The sequence below is a fragment of the Zerene cesonia genome, chromosome Z (assembly GCF_012273895.1).
Source record: "Zerene cesonia ecotype Mississippi chromosome Z, Zerene_cesonia_1.1, whole genome shotgun sequence".
Classification (NCBI taxonomy): Eukaryota; Metazoa; Arthropoda; class Insecta; order Lepidoptera; family Pieridae; genus Zerene; species Zerene cesonia.
The window spans coordinates 197,157-222,703 of record NC_052122.1 but is presented as its reverse complement, the minus strand read 5'-3'; the positions used below and the strand labels follow the sequence as shown (position 1 = coordinate 222,703).

The 25,547-nt window shown below is 35.6% G+C and overlaps 1 protein-coding gene across 1 annotated transcript in view; it reads left to right on the top strand.

Annotated features, from left to right (window-relative positions):
• Window positions 1–476: 476 nt before the first annotated feature.
• The window catches only part of LOC119835586 (G-protein-signaling modulator 2), a 35,838-nt gene continuing 10,767 nt past the window's right edge, over window positions 477–25,547 (top strand). Inside the window, exons 1-8 of the mRNA XM_038360500.1 lie at window positions 477–657; window positions 2,897–3,126; window positions 3,610–3,888; window positions 4,056–4,295; window positions 5,812–6,076; window positions 7,275–7,463; window positions 7,956–8,167; window positions 23,437–23,635. Coding sequence (XP_038216428.1) covers window positions 613–657; window positions 2,897–3,126; window positions 3,610–3,888; window positions 4,056–4,295; window positions 5,812–6,076; window positions 7,275–7,463; window positions 7,956–8,167; window positions 23,437–23,635 — 1,659 coding nt within the window. The 5' untranslated portion in view covers window positions 477–612. The remainder of the gene's footprint in view (window positions 658–2,896; window positions 3,127–3,609; window positions 3,889–4,055; window positions 4,296–5,811; window positions 6,077–7,274; window positions 7,464–7,955; window positions 8,168–23,436; window positions 23,636–25,547) is intronic.

The following is a 25,547-nucleotide window of genomic DNA, read 5'->3' as shown; positions in this document are numbered from 1 at the left end:
ATTTTAAAGATTTAAGCATAAACGCTATCCACTCACAAATTGATACCACCACACACATGCGGACTTCAAAATAGATGTTAATTATTTTGTAAAGATGTATGTATAATTGAATGTATAAATAAAACTACTAGTGCTCTCTGCTGGTGCAGAATAACATCGACAATTATTTTTCAACCATCATCGTTCCAGCTATAAATCACAGGTGGCGCTATTAAAAAAAAACATTGATCTCATGTTTAGTACATTTTATACGAGTTACTGTATTCATTTCAATGCTATAAAACTAAAAATTAAAAAAAAAAAGAGTTACTGTATTATTTACACAGTTACTCATTTTTGTTTCATAATTATTTTGACTTGAAATATTTTGCGGTAATATGATAGTTAATGTTTGTTATTAGATGAGCATGGCAATGACTACAAAAGTGCAACAAATACGAAAGTACGGCAACACTTTAATAAAAAAAAAACATCGCTGTGGTGTGTCAACCGTAACATTCGTGAACGCCCTGCAACTTACAAATAAATAACAAAACAAATAACTATGAGAATTAATTGACTGAAGTAACTTATTTCTTTTTAGTTTAATTGTTATATAATTTTTGTGTGAGAATGTCTGTGAGTGCCAGTGCAGAGAATCTTTCAACGGACGCTCAGGTAAATATTGAACGATAGTTATTCTACATTGTATAGCACGTTGATATTGCACGATTTAATTTAGCGGTAATAAAGTGGCTGCTGAGTGCTGGTTACCTATGATCGGGCTATGAGTCATGCGTTAGGGTCCAAATACGGAAATCAAAAGCATCTGTAATGTCCGTTATGATTTACGAACAAAGCATTTCAAACTTTGTTTTTAAATTGCCTATTAGGGTACTTGGGTCAAATGTTATCTTTTTCATTAAAACATTTGTGCTAAAAAGTTTTCGTTGATTACAAAGTTTTATGTTGAAAAATTATATATTTAGACATCCTCCTAATGAACGAACAAAAGTTTTACGAATGTTTTGTGTTGTGTTTTTAATAATATGTAAGTTTTGTAACTTACTTTATAATAAGTGCGTTACAAACACAATAATGAAATAATTTTACGCATCTAAAAAGACTTGCATATTCGTGTATATATTTTTTAAAATTACATTTTTTTGTCCAATTTTCGCAAGACAATTCTATAAAAAAGTTTACTTTTGCATGATTAACCATTATTTGAATACCTCCATTACAATCAGTTCTGCACTATGAGAATATAAAAATGTATATAAATCCTCTTGTAAAATAGGTGGCAGAAAATATGACTCAAAACACTGCAATCAGTAGTTGTGATTCACATACATACATTGGTTTACTTTTAGGAATAAATATATAGTAAAAATACATGCTAACAATAAATACACAAGAAGGAAGGAAGGCAAATATAAATCTTTGTGTATTAATCCTTCTTTGAAATTAGGTGCATACATATTTTTCTGAAACCAATAGTATATTGTTTGGAAGTATTATTCAATAGATTGCTGTGAAACATAACTATGTAATATGACCTTAACTATAACATAAACGGTATCATGAAGCGATGCAACACAAACATTGCTTATACAATGTAGCATGTTTTTCTGCAATAACTCATTGAGCATGAACACTCAAGAATTGAAGCATTAAGGTATTAAATGTTACTTAATATTTAGCAATGGCTCATTATATTCATGGACGACTTGACGCCTGTACAAGACTATCTTTGTGGAACAGCTTGCATTGAGTGTTAATGCATATTTATATTGTTGGGAACATAAATTTAGTATGACTTTCGTATATATTGTTTATGTAAAGTCAAACATGTTACTTATTAAGCATTTCTATATCTTGCTGTACTTATTAATTTGCCAGAATGCATGTTCCTGTTTTACATGTCAAGATATTTTTAATATAATATGATACAACTTTTTTATGAAGCTTAAAATAATTATTATCTATGTACATAATATTTCTGTTAAAGGATGATAATTTAACTCAAGAATGGTGATTCATTTGGCGAGTCTGTCTCTTTGACAGAGTGTGTGTTGTGTGTCTGTAGTATCAAAGCTTCCTAACAAATGTACTGATTTACATTTTTTTCAATTGTTGTGAGTCAAAAGTGATCTTAGCTATTTGTCTATATGAAAATTGACAAAGATGTCAAAAAGGGTGGATTAAATATTTTTTCACAGTTCTGTCAATATCGGTAATAGTAACAAATACATTCCACGAAAGTTTAAAATTAAAAATTTTTACCCACACAAATTTGGGATTTTATATTTTAATTTTTTATTTTTACTGAAAAATAAGTATTTCATGTGTCAACTAGTAAGTCTATGTTGAAAAGAAAGCATTAGTTAAACATGCAGTAGTCTTTATGATAACAAGGAATATACTACTGAACTGCAGTGAGTGGATGAATGTGACACCCAACATAAATAACGATTGAGATCCATCAATGCCAGCCCTCAATTACAAATTGATATCAACCGACCTACTTCCTATCATGCAGTTTCATGAGACCTTGCTTTCATCATGTTACATGTAATTCATTGTACATAGCTTCGTTTATGAATTTATATATTCTGATAACTGCTGCGTACAAGCAAACTTTCTTGTGTGTTACTTTCTTGTTAGAGAAATTAAAAGTCTGTAGATATTTTCTATACTTTTTTATGATTTATACTTTATAAAAGTTGGTATATAATAGTAATGTTTTAAGTATTACCTAAATGTTAAGTTTATAAATTTAGTTAATTCGAATTTCACAAATTAGGGCTAACCTGTTGAATACTCTGATATAGAGCAAACTTTCTGAAGCAACCAGTATTAAATTAGAAATAGGAAACAATATAATATATTTCCAATTGCTCATCTCGGATTTCAGAGTTGCGATGGAGGGTCTATGTGTTTGGAGCTCGCCTTGGAAGGCGAGAGGTTGTGCAAGGCTGGCGACTGCCGCGCAGGAGTGGCATTCTTCCAGGCGGCGATACAGGCGGGGACGGACGACCTGCGCACGCTCAGCGCGATCTATAGTCAGTTAGGCAACGCGTATTTCTATTTAGGAGATTATAATAAGGCCATGCTCTACCATAAGCATGATCTGACATTAGCTAGGTGAGTGCTACAATAATACATTGACCTAAATTGCAATGATTATAAAATCATATGCAGATGCATATTCTGTTCTATTCCATGACCTCATTAGGTGATTATTTAATGTGCTCTATTTAAATGCCGAAAGTAGCTTTAACTTTTATTGCATGTTTATGGTACACTAGCTGCGCCCCGCGGTTTCACCCGCGTAAGTCCGTATCCCGTAGGAATATCGGGTTAAAAAGTTGCCTATATGTTATTCCAGTTGTCCAGCTGTCTTTGTACCAAATTTTATTGCAATCGGTTCAGTAGTTTTTACGTGAAAGAGCAACAAACTCACACACATCCTTACAAACTTTCGCATTTATAATATTGTAGTAGGATTTTAAATTAACCTTATGAATTTTTTTAAGACGGTTGTCTAAAGTTTGCGTCAAAGTTTAAATATTATTTACTTACTTGTGTTTTTTTATAGCTGATAATGTCGCGTTTTCATTGTTCTAGGTCAATGAATGATAAATTAGGTGAAGCGAAAGCATCCGGCAATCTGGGTAACACATTAAAAGTAATGGGAAAATTTTCGGAAGCAATACAGTGTTGTAAAAGGCACCTAGAGATATCCCGGTCCCTGGGCGACAGGCTCAGCGAGGGGCGAGCGCTGTATAACCTGGGAAACGTGTATCACGCGCAGGGCAAGCACTTGGGTCGAGTGGGACAAAACGACCCGGGACATTTTCCACAAGAGGTGCGGGAATGTCTGTTACAGGCTGTCGCGTATTACGAGTAAGTTGTTATTTCTGAATTAATAATGTAGAAAATTAGACTTATTCAGTATCGTGAAGCTCCCGTGACGCTTGTTTTTTGAGTAGAATCTGTTTTATTTTGTTACTGGGAATATTTTTTTATCCCATGTTAAGCTACCAATTCCTAGCATAAGCGTTGGTCGGCAGGCAGAACCTGGAGCTGATGCGCAGCGTGGGCGACCGGCAGGCGACGGGGCGCGCGTGCGGCAACCTGGGCAACACGTGCTACCTGCTGGGCGAGTTCGCGCGCGCCATCCGCTACCACACGGAGCGGCTGCGCATCGCGCAGGAGGTGGGCGACCGCGCCGCCGAGCGCCGCGCCAACAGCAACCTCGCCAACTCGCACATCTTCCTCGGACAGTTCGAGAACGCCGCCGAACACTACAAGTGCGTTCATGGCTTATATTCATAGCTTATAGGGGTATTCTTATTGATGTAATTACAGCGAAAGCGCTTGTTTGTTTGTCTTTCTTCCTTTTTTGCGATGCAAGAATAACTCTTTGTATATTTAATTATGGCTGGAGCCTATTAAGAGAGTGAGCAAGCGAGGGAGCCGATTATGGAGAGAATGATATAGGCTATTGTTTATCGAAATTAAATTAAAGCAATGCGATTTTATTTCATTCAACTTTAAAATGTCTACATAAATCTAAGTGATAACTGATGCACCGATTTTAAAAAAGAGAAGGAAGGTTGTCACCTAATTCCATGAGAATTTTTGGCTATTTCACCGGAATCGGACTTAATACACGCTCAAACTGATAGAAGTGTAGAAATTGCTAAAGAGTTTTATATATAGAAATGATTAGTAGAAATAAGCCTAGCGATTGTCTAAATACCTTGCAAATGCAAATTCATTGGAACTTATAGAATCTATTGAGACTTTTAATTGTGTATGACTCCTTGGTACTTACAATTTAATTATATCTTTATGATTGTAATCGAATCCACGATCACTATGTTCAAAGGTATAATGAAAATGATTTGCGAATGTTGACTGTACGATATAATAATTTTTTATAAATAGAAATAAGCAACAAACGAAAATAAAAGTAATTGGATATTATTCGTCTGTGTTTTGAATGTCAATTATTGTTAGTAAATATAACCATGTGCTGAGGATCCCACGTTGCGAAGTTGTGCGCAAATTATCTTAGTAATTTGGGTTTTTAGTCTATTTCCGTCTCGAAATGGTCCTCCATTTAATTGCTTGTGTTAGCAAATTGCAGCATTTATTATAATTGGCATATTTTTTTTTTATCGAATTTCATTTATTCACCAGCGAATCTGTGACTTAGTCGGAACTTTTCATTTATGTGCTTACTTGATTTGAAGTCGGAATTGAATAGTTAAATTAAATTTATTAACAAGATCTCCAACATAATGATCCTCAAAACATGTGAGGTTAAGGAGTCTCGGCGTAGATAGTTGGTCGAGTTGCGCTTGTCTGCTTGTAAAAATATCTCACACTATATTAACAGTTGGACATGTACTAGTCAGTGACGTGAGCAAACTGTGTGGAAGCTCAGACGTTTCGTTGACGAAGACATTGGGCTTGTATTGTGTGTAACTGGGGGCGGGGTGTGCGGTGTGTTTACGACCTACCGTCATTTTATTTTATATTTTTGTTCACGCGAATTGTTATATGCATTGTTATTGTGTTTGAATATTGCACACATCTAATACGATCTAAAATGTGAGTTGAATATTTATATAAACTTGTGTTATTGGAAGAAATGTGTACATTGCTCATTGTTAACATTCAAGTTTAAGTAAATAAACAGAAAGTTCATATGTATCCAGTTTATCATTTAATTTGGTTAACAAAGAAAACGTAGATGAAAGCCATGAGCGATACATGCAGAGGTAGTGTTGTTGAGGGTGTGTGTGCGTGTGTGCGCAGGCGCACGCTGGCGCTGGCGGAGGAGCTGGGCGACGCGGCGGTGGAGGCGCAGGCGTGCTACTCGCTGGGCAACACGTACACGCTGCTGCGCGAGTACCGCGCGGCGGAGGAGTACCACGCGCGGCACCTGGCGGCGGCGCGCGGCCTGCGCGACCGCGTGGGCGAGGGCCGCGCCTGCTGGTCGCTGGGCAACGCGCACGCCGCGCTCGGCAACCACGAGAAGGCGCTCTACTACGCCAAGGAGCACTACAACATCTCCAAGGAGGTGAGATACACTATCCGTCATCGGGCAGGAAGCGTCCAGAAGCATTCACTACATCTTTGTGGCAGTGTGAATAAACTACACCGAAATAATTAACATATTAACTACTGTACTGATTATGGTGAAAGTATTCACACAATATTAGTTATCCACTTGCTCTGTACCTTTTACCAAATGTATCATTGGCGTTGAATTACATAGAAAAAAATTAATACATTTTGCAACAATTATAAAAACAAAACAATTTTTTTTTTGTAATGGATGAAAAGTTTCAAATTAGTAATTTAAATGTTGAACGATTGAACGACAGACGATTACCGACAAAATCTTAGTGTATATATAACTTCGATCATAGATTGACTTCGTGTAATTTAGTCGAATGATGAATTATTCCTCTGCTTGTAAATTATGTTATTCAGAGTATACCATATCTATTAGTTCGCGACGGACCGCATCCAATCAAGGGGCATACTCAAGTCTTATTATATAACTAACATATTATGTACATGGTAACAAGCGTCGTCCAACAATACAGTATCGCTGGCATAGAATTATTCCGTAGTTGTTAGTATTAGAATTGATACAGTAGCTTCTACAGTATATATTTCTCATAGAAATGAAAGGACAGTTGGCTATTCATTGTTATACATAAAAAAAAATCATTATTCTTATTTACTTGATGTTTATGAGGAAAACTAAGTTTACATTGCTACACATTAGTGTCAAATTGTTAATATATATCTGAGAGTATTATAAGTACCATTTGCCATACAGTTTATTTATTTTTCTTGCATCAAATTTATCAAAATGAACAAAAAGGATGCATAGAAACAAACATATTCAGTTTATCGATTTTCCAACATTCTGTGTGCATAGCACTCACTCGAAATAAGGCATAATAACTTCTAATTGTGGTTCAGCATCTCGCTTTGCTTTTTGGTGAATGTTAACAACTCTGGCTGGTGCCGCTACTAAATAATCACTGTACGAGTACAGTGATTATTTATCAGCAACTGGCTGTTCGCCCATGGTACAATATAGCCTATGCCACTCGGCGAAGATGCATCTTGCCAATTTTGTAATAATTTTTTTAAATCGGTCCAGTCGTTTTTGACGTGAAAACGTAACAAACATACAAAATTACAATAGTGTCTTTATAATATAAGTGTAGATAACAATATCGTGTTGTGACCTGCGCTAGCTCGGCGACGTGCTCGGCATGGCGACGGCGCAGATGAACATCGGCGACCTGTGCAAGGTGCTGGGGCTGCCCGTGGAGGCGGCGCCCGGGCCCGCGCCCGCCGCGCCCGCCGCGCCCTCCGCGCCGCGCACGCCCTTCAGCGCGCTGCGCGTGCGCAGGCAGAGCATGGAGCAGCTCTCGCTCATACAGGTGACACCCCCCACCCCTACCCTCCCTTCTCGCCTTCACGGACAATAACCTGAAGAATAGAAACATAATCTATCATGAGGTGGAATTCGAACGGTTCATGGATGGCTTTGCTATCCAAGGTATCTCCAGGGAAAGGCGAATTATGTCGATTTGAATTCTACCACGCTATCGAATTTTGTCTATTCTCTTTTTGAAAAATAACAATAGATTTATTTCAAGGCTACTATATCAATAAAAAAACAAGCACCTAAGTTAGTTTTCTGGTTTACTGGGTACAGTGGTCGGTAGACGATATTTGCAAATATTTCTCCACTGCATTAGAACAAACATTCAAACATTATAGAATGTACGCACACAAATGCGTGACCTCGTGATTGATGCATTGTAATTAGATTTATCTTGTGTACATAAGTCACATGAATGAATTACGAAAAGTAAATTATAAATACACATCTGCGCATAAATGCTAAACTCATAACAATGGCCGGGCAGATAACGCCGGACGCGAAGAAGCGCGAGGGCGAGAAGCGCGAAGGCAGCGCGGGCGGCGCGGGCGAAGCGAACGCGGAGCTGGCGCGCGGCGAGTCGGAGGAGGGCGAGCAGCCGGCCGACGTGTTCATGGAGCTGGTGGCGCGCTGCCAGTCGCAGCGCATGGACGAGCAGCGCGCAGACCTCGACAAGGAGAACCGCGCGCGCGATGCCAAGTCAGTGCCGCCCTCGGCTCTAGTGTGTACTGTGTGGTGTGTGGTGTGTGGTGTGTGGTGTGTGGTGTGTGGTAGTGTGCTCGCTTCGCACGTTTGTTCGTCCAGGTAGACTTCTATAAGCACTCTTGGGTCGGGTTGTGTGCGGTGTGTCGGGTACGTACACTTCGCACGTCATACGATCACATAAGCACTGTTAAGTCGTGATGGTATAGTTTTACCATTCACCACCGGCTTGTAGCAGTTTCTATTGAGAAGTGCTGACAAAAAACTCTGGTGTTGCTCATTTCAAATCATGTCAATTTAACTTAGTATGTGTGTCTTGTATGACGCACAGCGACAACATGTCGTGTATAGCGGGGTTGGGGAAGAGTTCGCTTCGCTGTTGGTTGGTTGGTTGTTGAATGTTTTGTTGGTGTGGATGAAATTTGTTTTTTGTTTTATTTGCTTAATTATATTTCGTTTGATTTGCTTAACGACGTGTTAATATCGCAGATATATAATCAAAGAAAATGTTTGCTAGTGCTCTCGGAGATATGCATAATATCTTTAATATGGCTCTACTTGCTCCGTCGTTATCACAATCGTATCTTATTTGCGTTCGATTCGACGATTATGATAGTCGAGAGGACTATCATAATCTGTTTTCTTTTCTGTACATACTTGATTCTATCACTAACACGTGATAAATGGATGTTTTGAAAACTTTTGTCCATCGTACGCTTTAGACCTTAAAAGAAAAATCTATCTAGTCAAAATAACCTTCCTCACGTCGCTTTCTCGTCCTAAATTCGAAATTAGATAGAATACAATTATTATACCCATTCTCTGATAGAATACAATTGATAAATAAATGTTTATTAATTTACAATATAAAATCAGTAAATGCGCCATCTCTTAAAATGCACAAAAAATTCATGGTTCATTTCTGAGTTATAAATGTAATAAAATATTATATTAACACTATGAAAACATGTAACTTTTACATTGTTTTGACCTTACCCATAGATGGCGCTTTAATGAATCGAGATAAAATATTTTACAAGTTTACTTGATTTTCATAATCTTCTTCAATAATTACAACTTAATACACAAGCCTATAGAAAAATTTAATTAAAAATTCAAACTAAATGTGATTGTCAAAATTTTAGTAATTGCAAGAAACGCTGTACAAAATCAACCTTATTAACATTGCTCGAAGGTGCAAAACGGTGCTTTAAACTATGAACAAAATAAAAAATATTGTATACAATCGAGGCTCGCTTCTGGATAGTGAAATGTTTGGATCATGAATTCAGTCGAGCTATGTATATTTTTATAAGGTTATCTTATTTTTCTTATTTTTTATTGGTTATAAGGTTATAGTTTGTGATCATAACTTGATAAATGAATTTATCTGAATGTTATCCCCACTAATATTATAAATGCGAAAGTAACTCTGCCTGTCTGTCTGTTACGCTTTCACGCCTAAACCACTGAGCCGATTTGGTATCAAGATAAAACTGACCTTGGGAAAGGACATAGGATACTTTTTATCGCGAAAAAGGTTTAGTTAGTTTAAATGAAGATGAAAGCGATATAACCGAATTCCACGCAGGTGAAACCGCGAGCAATCTAGTATAGCATAAATCTGTCTTTCGGGAAAATTTGCTAATTTTTCTGTCCAAATTGCTAAACTCTCTGTTTTTAATCTGAATAAAATAATGTGTTTATTTCAAATTCTCTATTTAGAAGTATTATAGTGAATCATCAAATCGTTCAGTAAAAAGCGTAGGTTGTGGAATATCCTAGGTTAAACTCTTTAACATCGAGCAGTCATAACAGTTTATTATTTCTTTATAACAACAATAAAAATATTAATTAGGTAACCCAAACAATACATTTTGAGCCCCCGCACAAAACCATCGGGATGGTTGTTATTATTGATAGAGTTATCAAAGTCAGAAAAAGGAAGCAAGCTTACGAATATTGTGGGGGTTTGAGAAGTGCGAGTCTCAACTTAAACATTTCTGTTTTTGTACATATGTACCACGGTCGAAGCCAGGATGGACCACTAGTTCATTTATGAAGTGCGTAAAAAGATTAAATGTCACATACATCAAGTAAAGTACATTAATGAATACTTTGATGTATTGTAAAATGGAGAGTAAACTGACAATCTGGAATTTTTGATATTAAGTTTTACAATTGTGGTTATATTCGCGAGTTTCGTACCAAGATATATGGCATTGATTAAAAGTGCTTCGTTATAATCGCCTCAGGTTGTGCAGAATATATGAGAGTAGTGGCGCCCCGCGGTTTCACGCGCGTAAGTCCGTATCCCGTTGAAATATCGGGATAAAAAGTTGCCTATATGTTATTCCAGTAGTCCAGCTGTCTACGTACCAAATTTCAATAAAAGAGCAACAAACACACACATCCTTACAAACTTTCGCATTTATAATATTAGTAGGAGTAGGATTAGAAGGATGCATATATGAAAGAGGAAGCGTATTCTGAGATTTTTTCATTGCCCTACACAATAATGTCACAGTCTGTCACATAGAACACATCCCAACTCACCTACCTAACATTGCAAAATAACTTTGAGAATACACAATTTTAACAAACTTATGATTTTCCTACGCCACATCATATTTTAACAACTATATTAAAATACAGTCTGTTGTAAACAAACCTTCAGATCAATACTTGTAAGCGGCTCATTATTTAATTAATCACTAACGTTGCATCCACTTACGCCTACGTGATTCGCCCAGCGGACGGGAAATCGGGAATCAATAACAGGGAGAGCAATTACTTGTATAATATGACAAAACAAGCCCTTTTATTGAATTGCTTTTACTAAATTATATCTTATCTTATACCTTTAAACGAGCAATTCTTGTATATATATATATATATATATAATTGGAATCTCGGAATCGGCTCCAACGATTTTCAAGAAATTTAGTATATAGAGGTTTCGGGGGCGATAAATCGATCTAGCTAGGATTTTTTTTTAGAAAATGTCATATTCGTGTTTTTTTTCTCCTGACATCTATTGGTGAATAATAATACTATTTTGCTTCGTAGATAGCTGGACAACTGAAATAACACATAGGCACTTTTTATACCGATATTCCTACGGGATACGAACTTACGCGGTTTCAACCGCGGGTCACAGCTAGTAATTATAATAAACACTAATATATATATATATATATATATATATATATATATATATATATATATATATATATATATATATATATATATATATATATATATATATATATATATATATATATATATATATATATATATATACATATATATATATATATGTATATATATATGCCTATATGCTAATCCAGACTATAATCTATTCCTGTACCAAATTTCATAAAGATACTTTTAGATGCTTTAAAAGAGTAGCAAACATCCTTACATCCATCCATACTTATAAACTTACGCGTTTATAATATTACAATTTAACGGTATACATGCGGGGTGAATTTCCTGGGCTTGGTAGCCTTAATCCGAAAGTATTAGAGATATCGTAAAACACGGAAAGGAGTCACGGGGTCGATTTTGATTATAACTAAGATAGCATCACGCCGTTGTTATAGTCATAAAGGTGGTTGTTTTCGAATGGCCGGCACTTATTGAAGCTGATTTTGGGTTCACTATAACACATTTTAATAAATATTTAGCGTATATGTGAAAACTATCTTAATATAAACTTATAAAGAGAATTCTAGTTTTATATTATAGCATTTCAATGCTTTATAAATGAGAAATTTTTAAAGAATAAAAAAAACAAGATCACAAGGCGAGATTCGAACCACGCGACATTTTGCCAAACCGTATCATGAAAACAAATTAGCGTTTGTTCCGTTTCTAAACTCTTGGTCCCGTGAGTCCGGTTCGGGGACTTGTCGCTTTGAAACAAAAGGTAGCCGGGCACTGACTATATCCTTTAATTGATAACTACTTGAGAGTAACTGTTTAAAAAATATAGCATTATTTATAATCTGGTCTCTCTTCAACGTTGAATGCATTTATTTAATTACTTCTCGTCTTCCCTGATGGTGTCTTCTAACTATTTAAATATAATATGTTGAAGCCGTTTCCTTTTCCTCACATTCCCCAGTCCATTTGGTCTTTTGAGTCGTCAATCCTTCTGCCTTTTCCTTATCCCTTAAAGGTGGGCAGCGCATTCGTAGAGGCTTTACCTCTGCGAATGTTCAAGGACGTTTGTGATCGCTTACCAACAGGCAAACCAACAGCTCAGTTGCTCGCTCTGACATAAAAAAGCGTGTTAGCAATGTCAGATATTAGTGCCAACCTTAAACGGTGATGTTTTCTATCATTTATATTTATGGCCATATTGTCCAATTAAAATGCCCTCGTGTGCTTTTCGATATGGGCGAATATGTTTTAGAGACGCATACGCCTCTAGTTGTATCTACGTTATTTTGTGTTCTATTGTCTCACATGCTAGTGCTTAATCATGTTTAAGTGTATTTCAATTTTTATTTGAATTCCGCTTCTTCCTTACCCGGAATATAGTTTTCTAATAGTGCAATAGGATAACTAATCTTCAAGCGAAATGTTAAGAGTTACTTATAGCAATAAAAAATCGCATGGAATGAATATCATATATCATATAATATTCGCATTGATTACTCAAACAGCTGTTTTATTGTTTCACAACTTTAGCTTAGTAAAATCTAGTAAAATACAATAAAATTATTTGGAAAAATACTGTTTATAAACATTTACATTTATACATCGGTTCTAAGAATTGAATGATTGCTTTATTATAATAAGCTTAGAGACTTTTCTAGAAAAAAATGCCAAGTGGATTTTAATATAAAACATTTCTAGCATATTAATTTTTAATCCCCGATACAAAAAGATGGATGTTTTTTCACGTCGACGTCTGTCTGTGTGTATGTCTGTCGGTGGCATTGAACCTCTCAAACAAATTTTCGGATTTCGATACTATTTTTTTCATTTGAATGCCAGATTTCTTGCTGTGGTTAACTATGTTTATGGAAATCGTTTAAGATTGCGGCAAAAATGCGAAATTGAAAATTTTTTCTGGATATTTATCTGATATCCACTAAATATTTGAATGACCTTAAACAATTAATGATCAAAGTTAAAAAGTAAATAAGGTAAAGATCTTCAAAGAACTAATGAACTACAAAAAAAATGGTATTAAACTCTTTAACTGAAGAGATAGTAATACATTGTATAACTCCTAAATGGCTGTCGTATTTAATAACGTCATTCGTAGTGTTAATAGACTGGGAAAAAGTCAGTTCAGTTGGCGCTATTATTTGCTTCGTCGTGTCGCGATGTTAAAGGGACATATATTAACATTTCCTGGAAAAAAGTTTCAAACTTTCAGTTTTCACTAAACGCGTTACTAAGCTCGACGTTTTCTATTCAAGCGTCCGTATAAATATTTCATAATTTTCGCGCATTGAGGTCCGGACATGCCTCGTAAATATTAATCTGCGTATTGTTAAGGAGTTGTTATCGCGCAATGGCTTATTGGCTTATTTAGTATTAGTTAATAAATAAATATATAAATTGGCAAATTTTTTAAGGTTCAAAACCGTTCATGTTTTGATGAAATTCTTAATCTACCTGTGAATTTCCCACACCACTCTTAAACGTTAAAGAACTCGATATGTTCAAGGAGCAAAACACTAGATGCAAGGTGCAAACCGTGGGGCCGTTACACTCATAGGCTGAGCGCCTCTGGCTCTGCAGCGATATATCTTAAACACTATATTTCTCTAGTTTTAGATATGAATCTCTCTAGCGTTATAGTTTAGTTGAAAATATTTTTCAAAAATCATGTTTTATAAAATGAAAGCTACGAAATTCCCGGACCACTCAAACACACGTGGAAGCTCGTCATACAAGCGAATGGTGTTTATTTTCAATAACAAACGGAAAATATCAAATCGTTCACGTTTTACGTGTACACGAGTATCGAGTCTGTTAACTGTGGAAGCCCTCAAGCATCGGCTAACAGTTATTCAGAAATAAAAATTAGAGCGATGGACTGTAAACATTTTAATATTTTTGAAATATATATTTTTTACCGTAATTTTCCTTGCAATACTCGTTTGTTGTGTTTCAGTATTTATAATTATACCTTCAAACATAAAATGTGATAAATAAGTAAAAGATATTCGTCAGCCGCAAAAAGAAATATTTATTAATCGTTAGACTTTATTTAATTCAAGTTTCGGTATTTCTTTTTCACAGATGTCAGTGTCAATCAAAAGTTTTTTAAGTATTATCCCATAAAACACAATACTTAAAGCCAAGTCTCGCAACGCAATTCTTCTACCGTAAACGTGTGTGAGATCTACATAAACCAAGATCCATATGTGCCAAGTCGGTTAATTATTGAAGTCCTGCCTTAAGATGTTACGTAATTAGCTAACCTTACTTAATCTCATAGTGACCATATCAATATCTATAAAAATCTTTTATGTTTTAAATAAATTAATTAATTAGGGCAACGCATGGCACAATGTGTTATAACATATTATGTCAGACTAGCTTTTGCCCGCGACTTCGTTGGAGACTAGCTTTTACTTTTACTTCGTATGAGTGGTGCGTGTCGGGTGGTGGTCAGAACGCTGTCAATTGCCAAGTGCCAAAGTATTTGTAACCCCCGACGTAAAATGAGAGGTGTTAGAAGTTTAACGTGTCTACACAATATCGTATACGTTCATCCTCTCTCTACACCCTTCAGCCACTTTTCTCACGATTAAAAGTAGCCTATATACTCATGTCTTATGATGTGCCTTAATATAAAGTTCACAGTTTTAAACGTAATGAGAAATTAAAAAAATCCTAGGTTCTATACTTTGACATTGGCCTATAATACATTACGGATATAATCCAACACAGTAGCCTTTGAGGGTATTTCGAAGAATCAATGAAAGCGGATTTGTATATACTCTCAATATGATAACAGCATCAGTTCGGAGAAATGAATAAATCCAGATAAAACAAGTTACACGTGTTCCAGGATTTTTCAATAAATGGAAAATAAAAGGTTTCGTGGAATCCATTTGCGCATACGAAATTTCACGGTAACAATATGCTGCATCAATTATTTGTTGACAAACAACATCACTATTGTAATCGAAATAAACTGAAAAGTGTGGCGGGCTATCAAACTGTTTTGGGTTCTTCAACATTTGTGGGAATTTTACGAATGTGATGAAGAAAACAAAATACAACTTATCTAGAAAAATTTCAGTATCTTGTCCTTTTTTTGGTGACAATAAGCCAGAGCGACTTTGTTGTTACTCGCACGTGGTCTGCCGGTCGAAAAAGCTTTTTCTTTCTCGAATAATATAGAAAAGACCTAGCACAACCTACAAAAGTTTGCAACTTAAAAGTGTGGAGCTAGTTTCCGTTACGTATCATAAATCCGTTTCTTTTACAAGTTTTCCATTGCCTCTACTCTTTCAATAGCATTTCCAATAATTACTAAAATGCCATGAAAGTGATTTTAATAGCGGCGGCTATCATGAAACGTTATTTTTGATGGATTTCAGTGGATGTAAGTGCCCTCGACCACAAAGTGCTAAAATGGACGCTGGTTGTATGGTATTATTCATGAAAAATATATTATACAGCCTGAAAGCGGTGTATGTGAAACAATTTGACAGTATTTAAACCTCACGATCGCGCCACTCCACGCCGGTATGCCTGCGATATACACGTTTTCCTTTGACGCATTACATCTCGCGCAACAGTGCAGACACGCAAGTGTGTCACTGGGTCTGTATGTCTGGACCAGCGCACCGACCTGATTTTCGCAACTTATATGCTTCCGCGCGTTCTCTCTCTCTCATGTTTATCTTGTTAGTTGTGTCGTCTTGTATTCTTGACAGCGTTCTAAACTGTTCTTTTCGAAATTCAAAATATTGTCCCGTTTTTCGGAGTTTGAGTGGGTCCCTGGATGGTTTGAATTGCATATCAACTCACTTGTAATCGAACCGAGGCATGTCGAAAATATCAATGTTTAACATTCACAATCATGAAATATAAACATGCAATATCTTTCAGTAGATATAATAATAACGTGAAATTCGCATCAAAACCACACAAGGCTCTGTTATATGATATCTACAACGCGTGTGTTTCATTTGGTTAATTAAAATGTGTATTTTAAAGAATTATTTAGTCAACTTGCGGGTTGAACAAGCTCTGCCCTGCTGACTCTTGTCGGTAGTATCATGTTTTACTTTCATTTCAATAGGCGTATCACATCTTCATACAAACTAGAAGATGAAACCAACCTTGACAGCTCTTTGACCAAATTGCCCAATGATCCGCTGGTTGTATTCATGATCACCAGTAATGCCATTATAATGAGGCTGAGATAATAATAATTGATCGCTATATTGGACGTTTCTCACTTATCAATCACTAAGTCCATAATATAAGTGCAGCAGCTACTTATTTATATTTATGGATTTACTACATTTTATATTCTAAATATAGGACAATTCTCAAAGTATATAGATTCAATATTTGCGGAGATTGCGTACTTCTATTTTCCCGCTTATAGATTGTGAATATTCATTTTATTGGTACTTGACATTTGTATCCGATTCAAGTTATTTCAATCTTCAACTGCCTGTAATATAAACACAACTGTATGACGTAGGAAGTGAATAGGTTAGTGATAAACCGTTCGTGGTGAATAAAAATCTTTTGAAATTTAAAGAGTAGATCTGCTTACATGCACTGACTGTGATGCATTCTCCGGAAATTCATATGCTTTCCTATACATACATGTTAGATGTCTTTACATTCTTTATCTAGAATTACAGCTGAAGCGGCGTACTAATGAGCGGGAATAAGTTTAAGTCCCTGAAAGAAAACTGAAAGCCCGACAAGAAGTTAAAAAAAAAATTATAACTCGTGTTACAAACAGTTTTTTGGAAATAAAAGGGCTTTAAAAACGAAAATCAGGTACAACACTTAAACAGATAAAAAGGTATATAAGTGATGCAGCCTCTCGGCGGGCTGTGCACTCGATTCACTTGTTGATTCTACGAGAAGCATAAATGACATACTTTTATTGTAATTTAATTTCGTGGCACTCTCATTTGTTTTGAAATGTCGATAAATAGTCGAGTCGATAACGGATTGAGTATATTATATTATAGAAGATTTATTGAAGTATCCCTAAAATGCTATTCCTTTGTTTTGGTGCTGTGGTTGAACTGATAAACAAGTAGAATATTTATTGTATGTATTTTCCATATTTTAATTATTGATTGTATTGTTTGAGGTATTCACTATGGTTTGGTGCGTGATATGTGCATACTACATATATATATATCTACGAAAAACACTAACGTTGGCTGCGATTTGATAAAATAATACATTACTTGTTCCTAGTTTTTTGGAATATCCTACTCTGACGCCAGCAAAGACTTGCTTGGATAAAACTTTTCATGGGCATGTAAAAGTGCATCTGAAGATTTAGATGAAATAGGTATCGGCTGCGCCTGTTACCACGCCGCAGTTGGTGAGCGCCTGTATCCTCTTAATCAGTCATCCACACAGTCTATTATTAGTTGTTAGATAAAAAATCTCGAGTACACGTGTCGTATATATTACCGAACGGAGTGACATCTCTTATCAGATATCAGCGATAATTCCGCATATCGGGCCGCGTCTCGCCCGCTCTCGCGTAATAACATTGTATCGTTGTGTTATCGATTATGAGTGCGACGTCTCATGTGCATCAAAGGTACGCTAAATAATTGCATATGTAATCAACTGTTTTGTTTGCGAACGTTGTGATTGGCGAAGGTTGTGAATTTTCATGCGAAAGATGCAAATTGTTATTATGTGCTGATTGTTTTGCCATTTTATTCAGTGGTTTCCTATTCTGCCCATATCGAATGTGTATACGTCCTAACAAATTCATAATGTGCACAGGATACTCAGATTCCTACAAGCTGAAACCTTACGTAGTTATTTCGTAATATAACAAGCTAGTCATTTAGATGAAATAGTTTTATCAAGTCTAATAAATTAAATTTTCCTCGTGCTGTACTTGGAAAAGCGTACCTCATAAACACACATTTCAAACAAATTAGTATTTTATTAAGAGTTTCATTTTTCTCCGTTTAATTTGTGATCTAGGTATTGTGGTTTGTGGTTCAAACTCGTTTTATTTCTACTTTTATTGACTATGAACTATTTGTAATCTTTGGTTAATTGCGTATTTCAAAATTTTCCTATAAGTTGTATGCTAATCGAAATGGTTATAGTAATTCTGATAACGTTTATCTATCGATGGTCCTGTTATTGAGATTATTTTTCTGAGAGTATTGTGTAACAGTACAAGAAAAGCACAAGTTCTTAAATATAAAAAAGTACAGAAGCAACATTATACAATTTATTAAGCAAATTAAAATTACCGATATATAGAGCCTGTGACCTAACCTTACTTATACCTTTGATGTTGTACTCAGTCTTTGCTTTGTTATATTTACATCATCTATAAATTAAGTCATGAACCAAGAATATGTACCCCTTTTACGAAAATCGCTAGGGGTATGAAAAATGGCACATTCATTTACAGTTTTTAGAATAAGCAGAGCAGGATGCTACAACAAAAAATATATTAAATCATACATTAAAATATTTATAAAATATGTTACACACACTAATACACATTTGACACATACATATACTCTTTTGAATACGGTTATGCTTAAAACCGCATGCGTATTAAAATAAATTGATTCGCCTCCTGTATTAATAAAATCCAGGTAGAGAAATGGCTGATCATTCTGTGACCTTGCGTCTCGTCGTGACTGACGCTTCTGTCATTGCCGTGTCGTGCTAATAATTAAGGCGTGCGTTCAAATTAAATTCCATATGAATTAAATAAATAAATGCTTTGTTCTGTTGTTTGCTAATGTTGACTTCATTTAGAATATTGCTATTCGTCCTCAGCGCAAGAAGATAATTAATAATTTTCCCGCGCCATCACATTACTCTCTGTGAAACTAGCGAGATTTTTTCTCAGTATTTCTCTAATTCACCCTTACGCTGTCATTACCAGGAATTTTTAATCCTTTCGCGCTGAAATATTTTGTTTGGTGTATTTTTTATTCACCATCTAATTTTATATTTGATATAACTTTCTTTTTAGGCATTCATTGTAGGTTCTATTTTGAAAATATATTAGGTTAATTTGCCAAAGTCTGATCGTGACCGATTATTTTCTAATGTATTAAATGCGAGATTTTTACGCTCAAAAATAAAACGTTAAAAAAGAATATTCACCCACGTTCCTGCCATCTAAAAATGGCTGGGTGGCATGGCGAAGCTTTTGTTTATAAATTTGACTAAGGCTTTAGAAATGATTTACGAATAGAATGGTGACTAAAATTGTCGGATTGTAAACAAGAACAACACACTCATTCTGTTTTGATTCGAGGCTTCTGTTTGCTGCCCAAACTGTATATAGTTACAGGAAGAACAAACGAATATAACTCCAATATTTGGATAATGGATAATCGAAATGATAACTGACTTTCGTTTCATTACTCAGTCCTTAATTTCAATACCAAATATTGAAATTTTATTGAATGCAATACACGTGTATCGAAAATTTCTCAACAAATCCGAAGTGAATTGCAATGTCCCCTTTGATAGGATAAAAGAAGATAATAGGATTACATGACGGGACAATGGAATTGCTGACAATTTTATTGATATTACTTTATCCTCTGGGCCTACCAATAAAAACACTCACATTTGTTAGTTCTAGGTTGGCACTGGGTCTTCTGAGGATCTAAAAGACAAAATTCCGACCACGACGCCATCGATAATCCAAAATTTTATTACCTAATCAGCCTTGCTTTTCTCAAAAAGTCCTATAAAAAACTTCTAGTGCAGACACACTCGCAACCGATTTGTGTTCTGGATCAATCTGCTACCTAATGGTGATCCTTTAGTAACGGAAAATGAAGTCTAATGAAGTCAGGCATGAATATGTCTGGCAGCCATCACCCAAGTCTTTCCCACAGAGGACCAAGCTTGCTGTTTTAGTAAAATGATCATTAGGATTCAATTAATGGACAATTTATTTATTTAAGCCTTTTTTCCTATGACATATCATGTCCCGTAACTAAATTTCCTATGGCAATTTAGTTGCAATTCACTGTGTTTGATGAGGCTTAAATATTGAACAACCTTCCCAATCTGTCAAACCATTTTGACTTATACCAATTTAAACACAATTGAATTACCAATTTAAACAAAAAGAATTTTATTTTAGCAGATTATAGATAGCAGATTTGGGGCTCAAGGCTCTTATCGTGTCCGCAGCTATTTGGATACGTTTCTTTCCAGTAATGCAAGAAAAATTTTATGCATAATACTCAATTGAAAGATTCGTAATTTTCACACTCAAAGAGTACCTGGCATTGGCTTGGTATGAGCTGTCCTTGTAGCTAGCAATGTTCCATCGATGTAGAACGAGGTGCTTCAGTGAGATCAAACGACGGGCTGAAAATCAGGACTGATTGAAATAAAGCTTTGTCCGTCATGCACCAGAGGGACGCATCCTTTTGTTTTCATTTTTGAACGCGTCGAAATTGCCTTTAGTCCGACATGTTTCTAAATTACTGGCCGTATGAACGCTGGACGTTCTGCGAATAGTGACTTTATTACAAATTTTAACAGCGTTGTAGGAGTTTATATGAAAATAGTTCTGGAAATCGTATCAATGGGGATATTGTGAACACACCTTTGTGCCACCTTTTGCATATGTATGAATAGGTGCACATTTTCACAGAATTTACCAAATACGAACATTCCGTATCCATATATTAAATTAAATCAATTTTAATGGTATAGTGGGGATTTTGTCTGATACAAGTTGATCGCCTTGACTCCGCCCGACGTTTTCTATCTTCTTATTTAAAAGTTATCTTAATCTAACTCCATCTTATCAAAAATCATGTAAATCCGTTTCAAAGTCCTTGAGTTGCAACTTATATGTTGCGCAAAGAAATTAGAAAGAGGAATATGCTTGTGTATTGTGTTTTATTTTAACTTAAAATATTTAATGACATGTCGTTTAACTGAATCTTTGTTTAATTTGCGTAGGTTTTTAAAAAATCTCCCCAATTATCCGCCGGCTCGGAATTTAAAACGGCTCATATTTCTATGTAATAAAATCTAACCTAAACCTTTCAATTTCTCAACAAATGAGAGAGGGTTAGTATAATGTTTACTACTAAACATTTTAGGTAAAAGAGACGTAATAAACTTCATTTACATGCAATTTCACAGAATGTCTATTGCAATTGATTATGTTTGCCGCTAAGACCGTTATAGGGCATACCGCTGCTTCTATACCGAGTGAAACGGTGGTGCATCGCAAAACTTTCAATTCTAACAACTTAAGCTCTAATATAACTTTGTAAACGTTCTCATTAAATTTGTAATTCAACGCTGCGTCGCCAGTCCGTTGTGAATGCTAATTGAGTACATAGTACGACGAGTAGTACGCTGGCGACCTGTTGAATACACTTCGGTACGTAGCTCGCTCGCCTTTGCGACACAACGGGTGCCGTATCAAACAAGCCTCAAATCATTTTAGACAAAACAAGTGAACTAATGAGACCCCATATTGGTATTCCTCCACTACACAATGCTATTTCGGAGAGCGTCCGTGTGACTTGTACGCAATTGTGATTGTTTTGAAAACTACACAAACAAACAGAAATTGACCCTTTGAAACTGACGATTTTAAAACGGACGAAGAGTTTGGTTTATTGATTAGTTATTATTGATCGAAATTTATCGAATATTTTATGTCGTCCGCTTTCGACCACAAATACTCTAAACTTAAATATTCAATTAAACTCCAAATATTCAATTTGCATTAATTTCTTCATTGTCACCTTGTAGGACATTGCTTGTTAATTTATTGCTTAAATACGTTCAAAAATTCGCCCGGTTTGAGCAGGATAAAATAATTGCAGCCATCATATTCAAATAAATATAGTGTGGCTTGTTATTGTTAAATGCAATAAAAATACCGTTTTAAATATTCAGAGATTACATCCTACGACCTAACAAACGTTACCTCTTTGTTATATTCGTATATTTTGTCTTGAAATAAAAGTGTTGGCAGCATTATTAATAAGAAGAAAATTAAGTCCATTAAAGTATTCGTCTACGAAATTCCGAGCGCCGTTTAACATAAGAAAAATCGAAATGTTTAATTTGCTACTTAAGCTGTCTATTAGGACCTAATAGGGCGATACCGAAACAGGATGAGAGCTTCAGGAAGTTATTAAATGAGCGAGGCCTAGCGAGTGTTCGCGTGGCCAGCGACGCGCAATTGTAGCGAGCGGGTTAAAGTGCAGGGGGCGGGCGCGGCGCCGCGGCGAGCCCCCGACGGCCGCCATAGGCGCTCGCTGCACACTGCACTGGCCACTCGTCTGCGAGGCACCTTCCCGCGGAACTTCTGGCGCACTCCTCGAATCTATCACCGGCCCTATGTCCTACGACTACCAAGATGGCTAAGCCCCCATTTAAGAACAAACGTGAAATGCGCAAAGCGATGTTGTATGTACATAATTATTATGTGTTCAATGTTGACCTCACAATTTGCTTTTTTACGTGCGCTTTCTTTTTTTTTGCGTGAAAATAAATTTAAATGATTTATAATTGGCCTAATTTTTTTTTCAGTTTATGTTATTTTGATTTTTTTATTTAGTTATATGTCCATTAATTTTCAAATCACATTAAAATATTTTTTATTTGCCTATTAAAAGGTATAAATGTATGTAATTGCTTAATACCACAGTTGCAAACCTTAAGTATAAGAAATTATAAATAATTGTTATTTCAAAAGAGATATCGGCTAGTTATATGTGTTCATTCAATTTGGAAAGTGAGATTTGAAATTAATTACAACGTTCTAATGTCTGACAGGAAAATTATTTACATAGCCACGCTTCATTTCGTACGATTTTTCCAAATAGTTAAATTAGATTTCATTGAAGTAACTTTTATCTTTATATTTTCATGAGAAACATAATCTAATATTTTTGTTGTTTAATTAACGAAATCCACATGTTCGCACTACGCGTTCACAAATCGTAATTAAAATTTACGTGGTTGATAGCCAGTGTAAAAATATTAAAGATTAGTATAGAACAAGGACGTAGTGTAACAGACGCGCTTTGCAGGAAATCGGAGAGTATGGCGGACATGTTCAGCCTGATCTCCGAGCTGCAATCGGAGCGCATGGATGAACAACGCGCTGAGCTGAGACCGCTGAAGAAGACCAAGGAGACGAAGGGCACATCACTACCCGGGCTACGCCCACTGCAGACCACTAGTACCAAACCGGAAGACGACTTCCTCGACATGATCGCCCGCGTGCAGGTCAGTCCTTGCAGATTCCCCAGCCGTGGCTGTGTAACTGTACCTCATCCTCGCGCTCTTCCAGAACGAGGTTGCTCCGGTTCAAATTCAAACTCAAATTACTCAAACAAACTCTTTAGAAGCGGTCTTAAATAGTCATAGTACAGTTACAGGGCCCGGATAGGCCTAGAAGCCTCTTTATCCATGCTACTTTTCGATGCGAGCGGAGCCGGTTCAGCGAAACTTTTTAGCTTTAGAGATATTTTGTTTTTTTTTAGTGATACAGCAGACAGCGGTGTGTTCCTGTACTTCAAATTCAAATTGTAGTTTTAATTGATGGTAACGGGGTGTGTACTTGTGTAAAACAAACTTTTTAGAAATCAATATTTATGAGATTTTCCGACGGGCCGCCGATGCCAGTTTTAGATGAACATCACAATGATTAGAAATCATTCAAAACTCAAAGTTAAAATCATTTGAGTTAGTTAAGCAATTATTAATTTCGGGAGATGCCGGCAAATAAATGCAATTCTTCGGTTTTTATAACTAAGCCTTGAAAACAAAATTGTCCGAGCATTTTTGTTTTTTCATATACAATTGGTTAACTATTTCTCTTTTTTTAATATCGTAAAGTTCGTATCCTATCGTTAAGTAGCATGCTTACTATGTATGTTTCGCTGTGTTATGGGGGGAGGCGCAGGCCCTTATCCATCTAAGGGGTATCCTTAAAAAATGCCCAAGCGTGCTCGACTCCTACATTAAAATTTTTTCTCAATCCCTTCCAATTTAAAAAATTCAAGGCATACGCAATACATATGTTAAAATTAAAAACACACAAAATAGCAATTTCGGAAAATAGCGTCGAAGCCTAACAAGAATACACATTATACTTATCTTTATTTTATATTGGACAAACATTCTACGTACTTTTACAAAAATAAATATCAGTTTTTAAATTTCTGTAATGAAATATAATTGGGTAAATACCCAACGGATTTGAATCTGTTTTTTTAAATCGATAAAGCCATTCATGGGGAAGGTTTATATGTTTAATGATATCTATTAAACTACTTCGAATTTAACGCGTGCGAAGCCGCGGGCAAAAGCAAGTATATTATAATTAATTGTTTCTTTTTTGCTGACTTTACTGAATAGTGGTGAATCTATCATATATTTCCATGTCGTTTAGTTGTCTTGCCGTTCGTCATTAGTCATTACAAATTTGAAGTTTGTATGTACTTTTTAGTAGAATCAGTTATTATTTATTGTGTCCCTCGATTATTATGAATGAATTTCTTGGCCCCACCGTAGCTGTCAGATCTTGATTTTTTGTGACCTAAACATTCACATATCACAACTTGTATATGCAATATTCGGACTTTAAGCGTGTACCTGCTTACCTATAACATAAATTTTAGGGGGGTATTTATTGCACTACTGTGCATACAGTAGTGTATTTTCACGAGCATTTATGTACGTTTTTACAAATGCTCGACGTTCTGTTCGATACATTGCTCACAGCGAGTGTACATGTATCTATAGCATTTCAAAAATTTTTTCGCATATGTTGGACCTGCAGGCTGCGATGCTAGATTAATTATATTAAAAATAAATAGTGATATAGAAATAGAACATGCAGGAAAATTAATATTTTCTGTAGAAGGCAACATTGTGGCGCTCGAGTTCGAGCTTTTGCTCTGAAAAATAAAACACCAATACGCTGGGCGGTTTTTTTATCTGATGTAACAAAATATTATCGCAGTGTTGTGTTTGAAATACTAATTGTTGAAATGCATTTCTATTTTTAAATATGTTTATAGAACATTTGGTTATGTCTTCTAAACTTTAATATAACTCTGATAAACGCTGTTTTGATATTATTTTTAAATAAAAATCTTTTTGGCGGGATTCAAACTTGCGTATTCGTGTACCG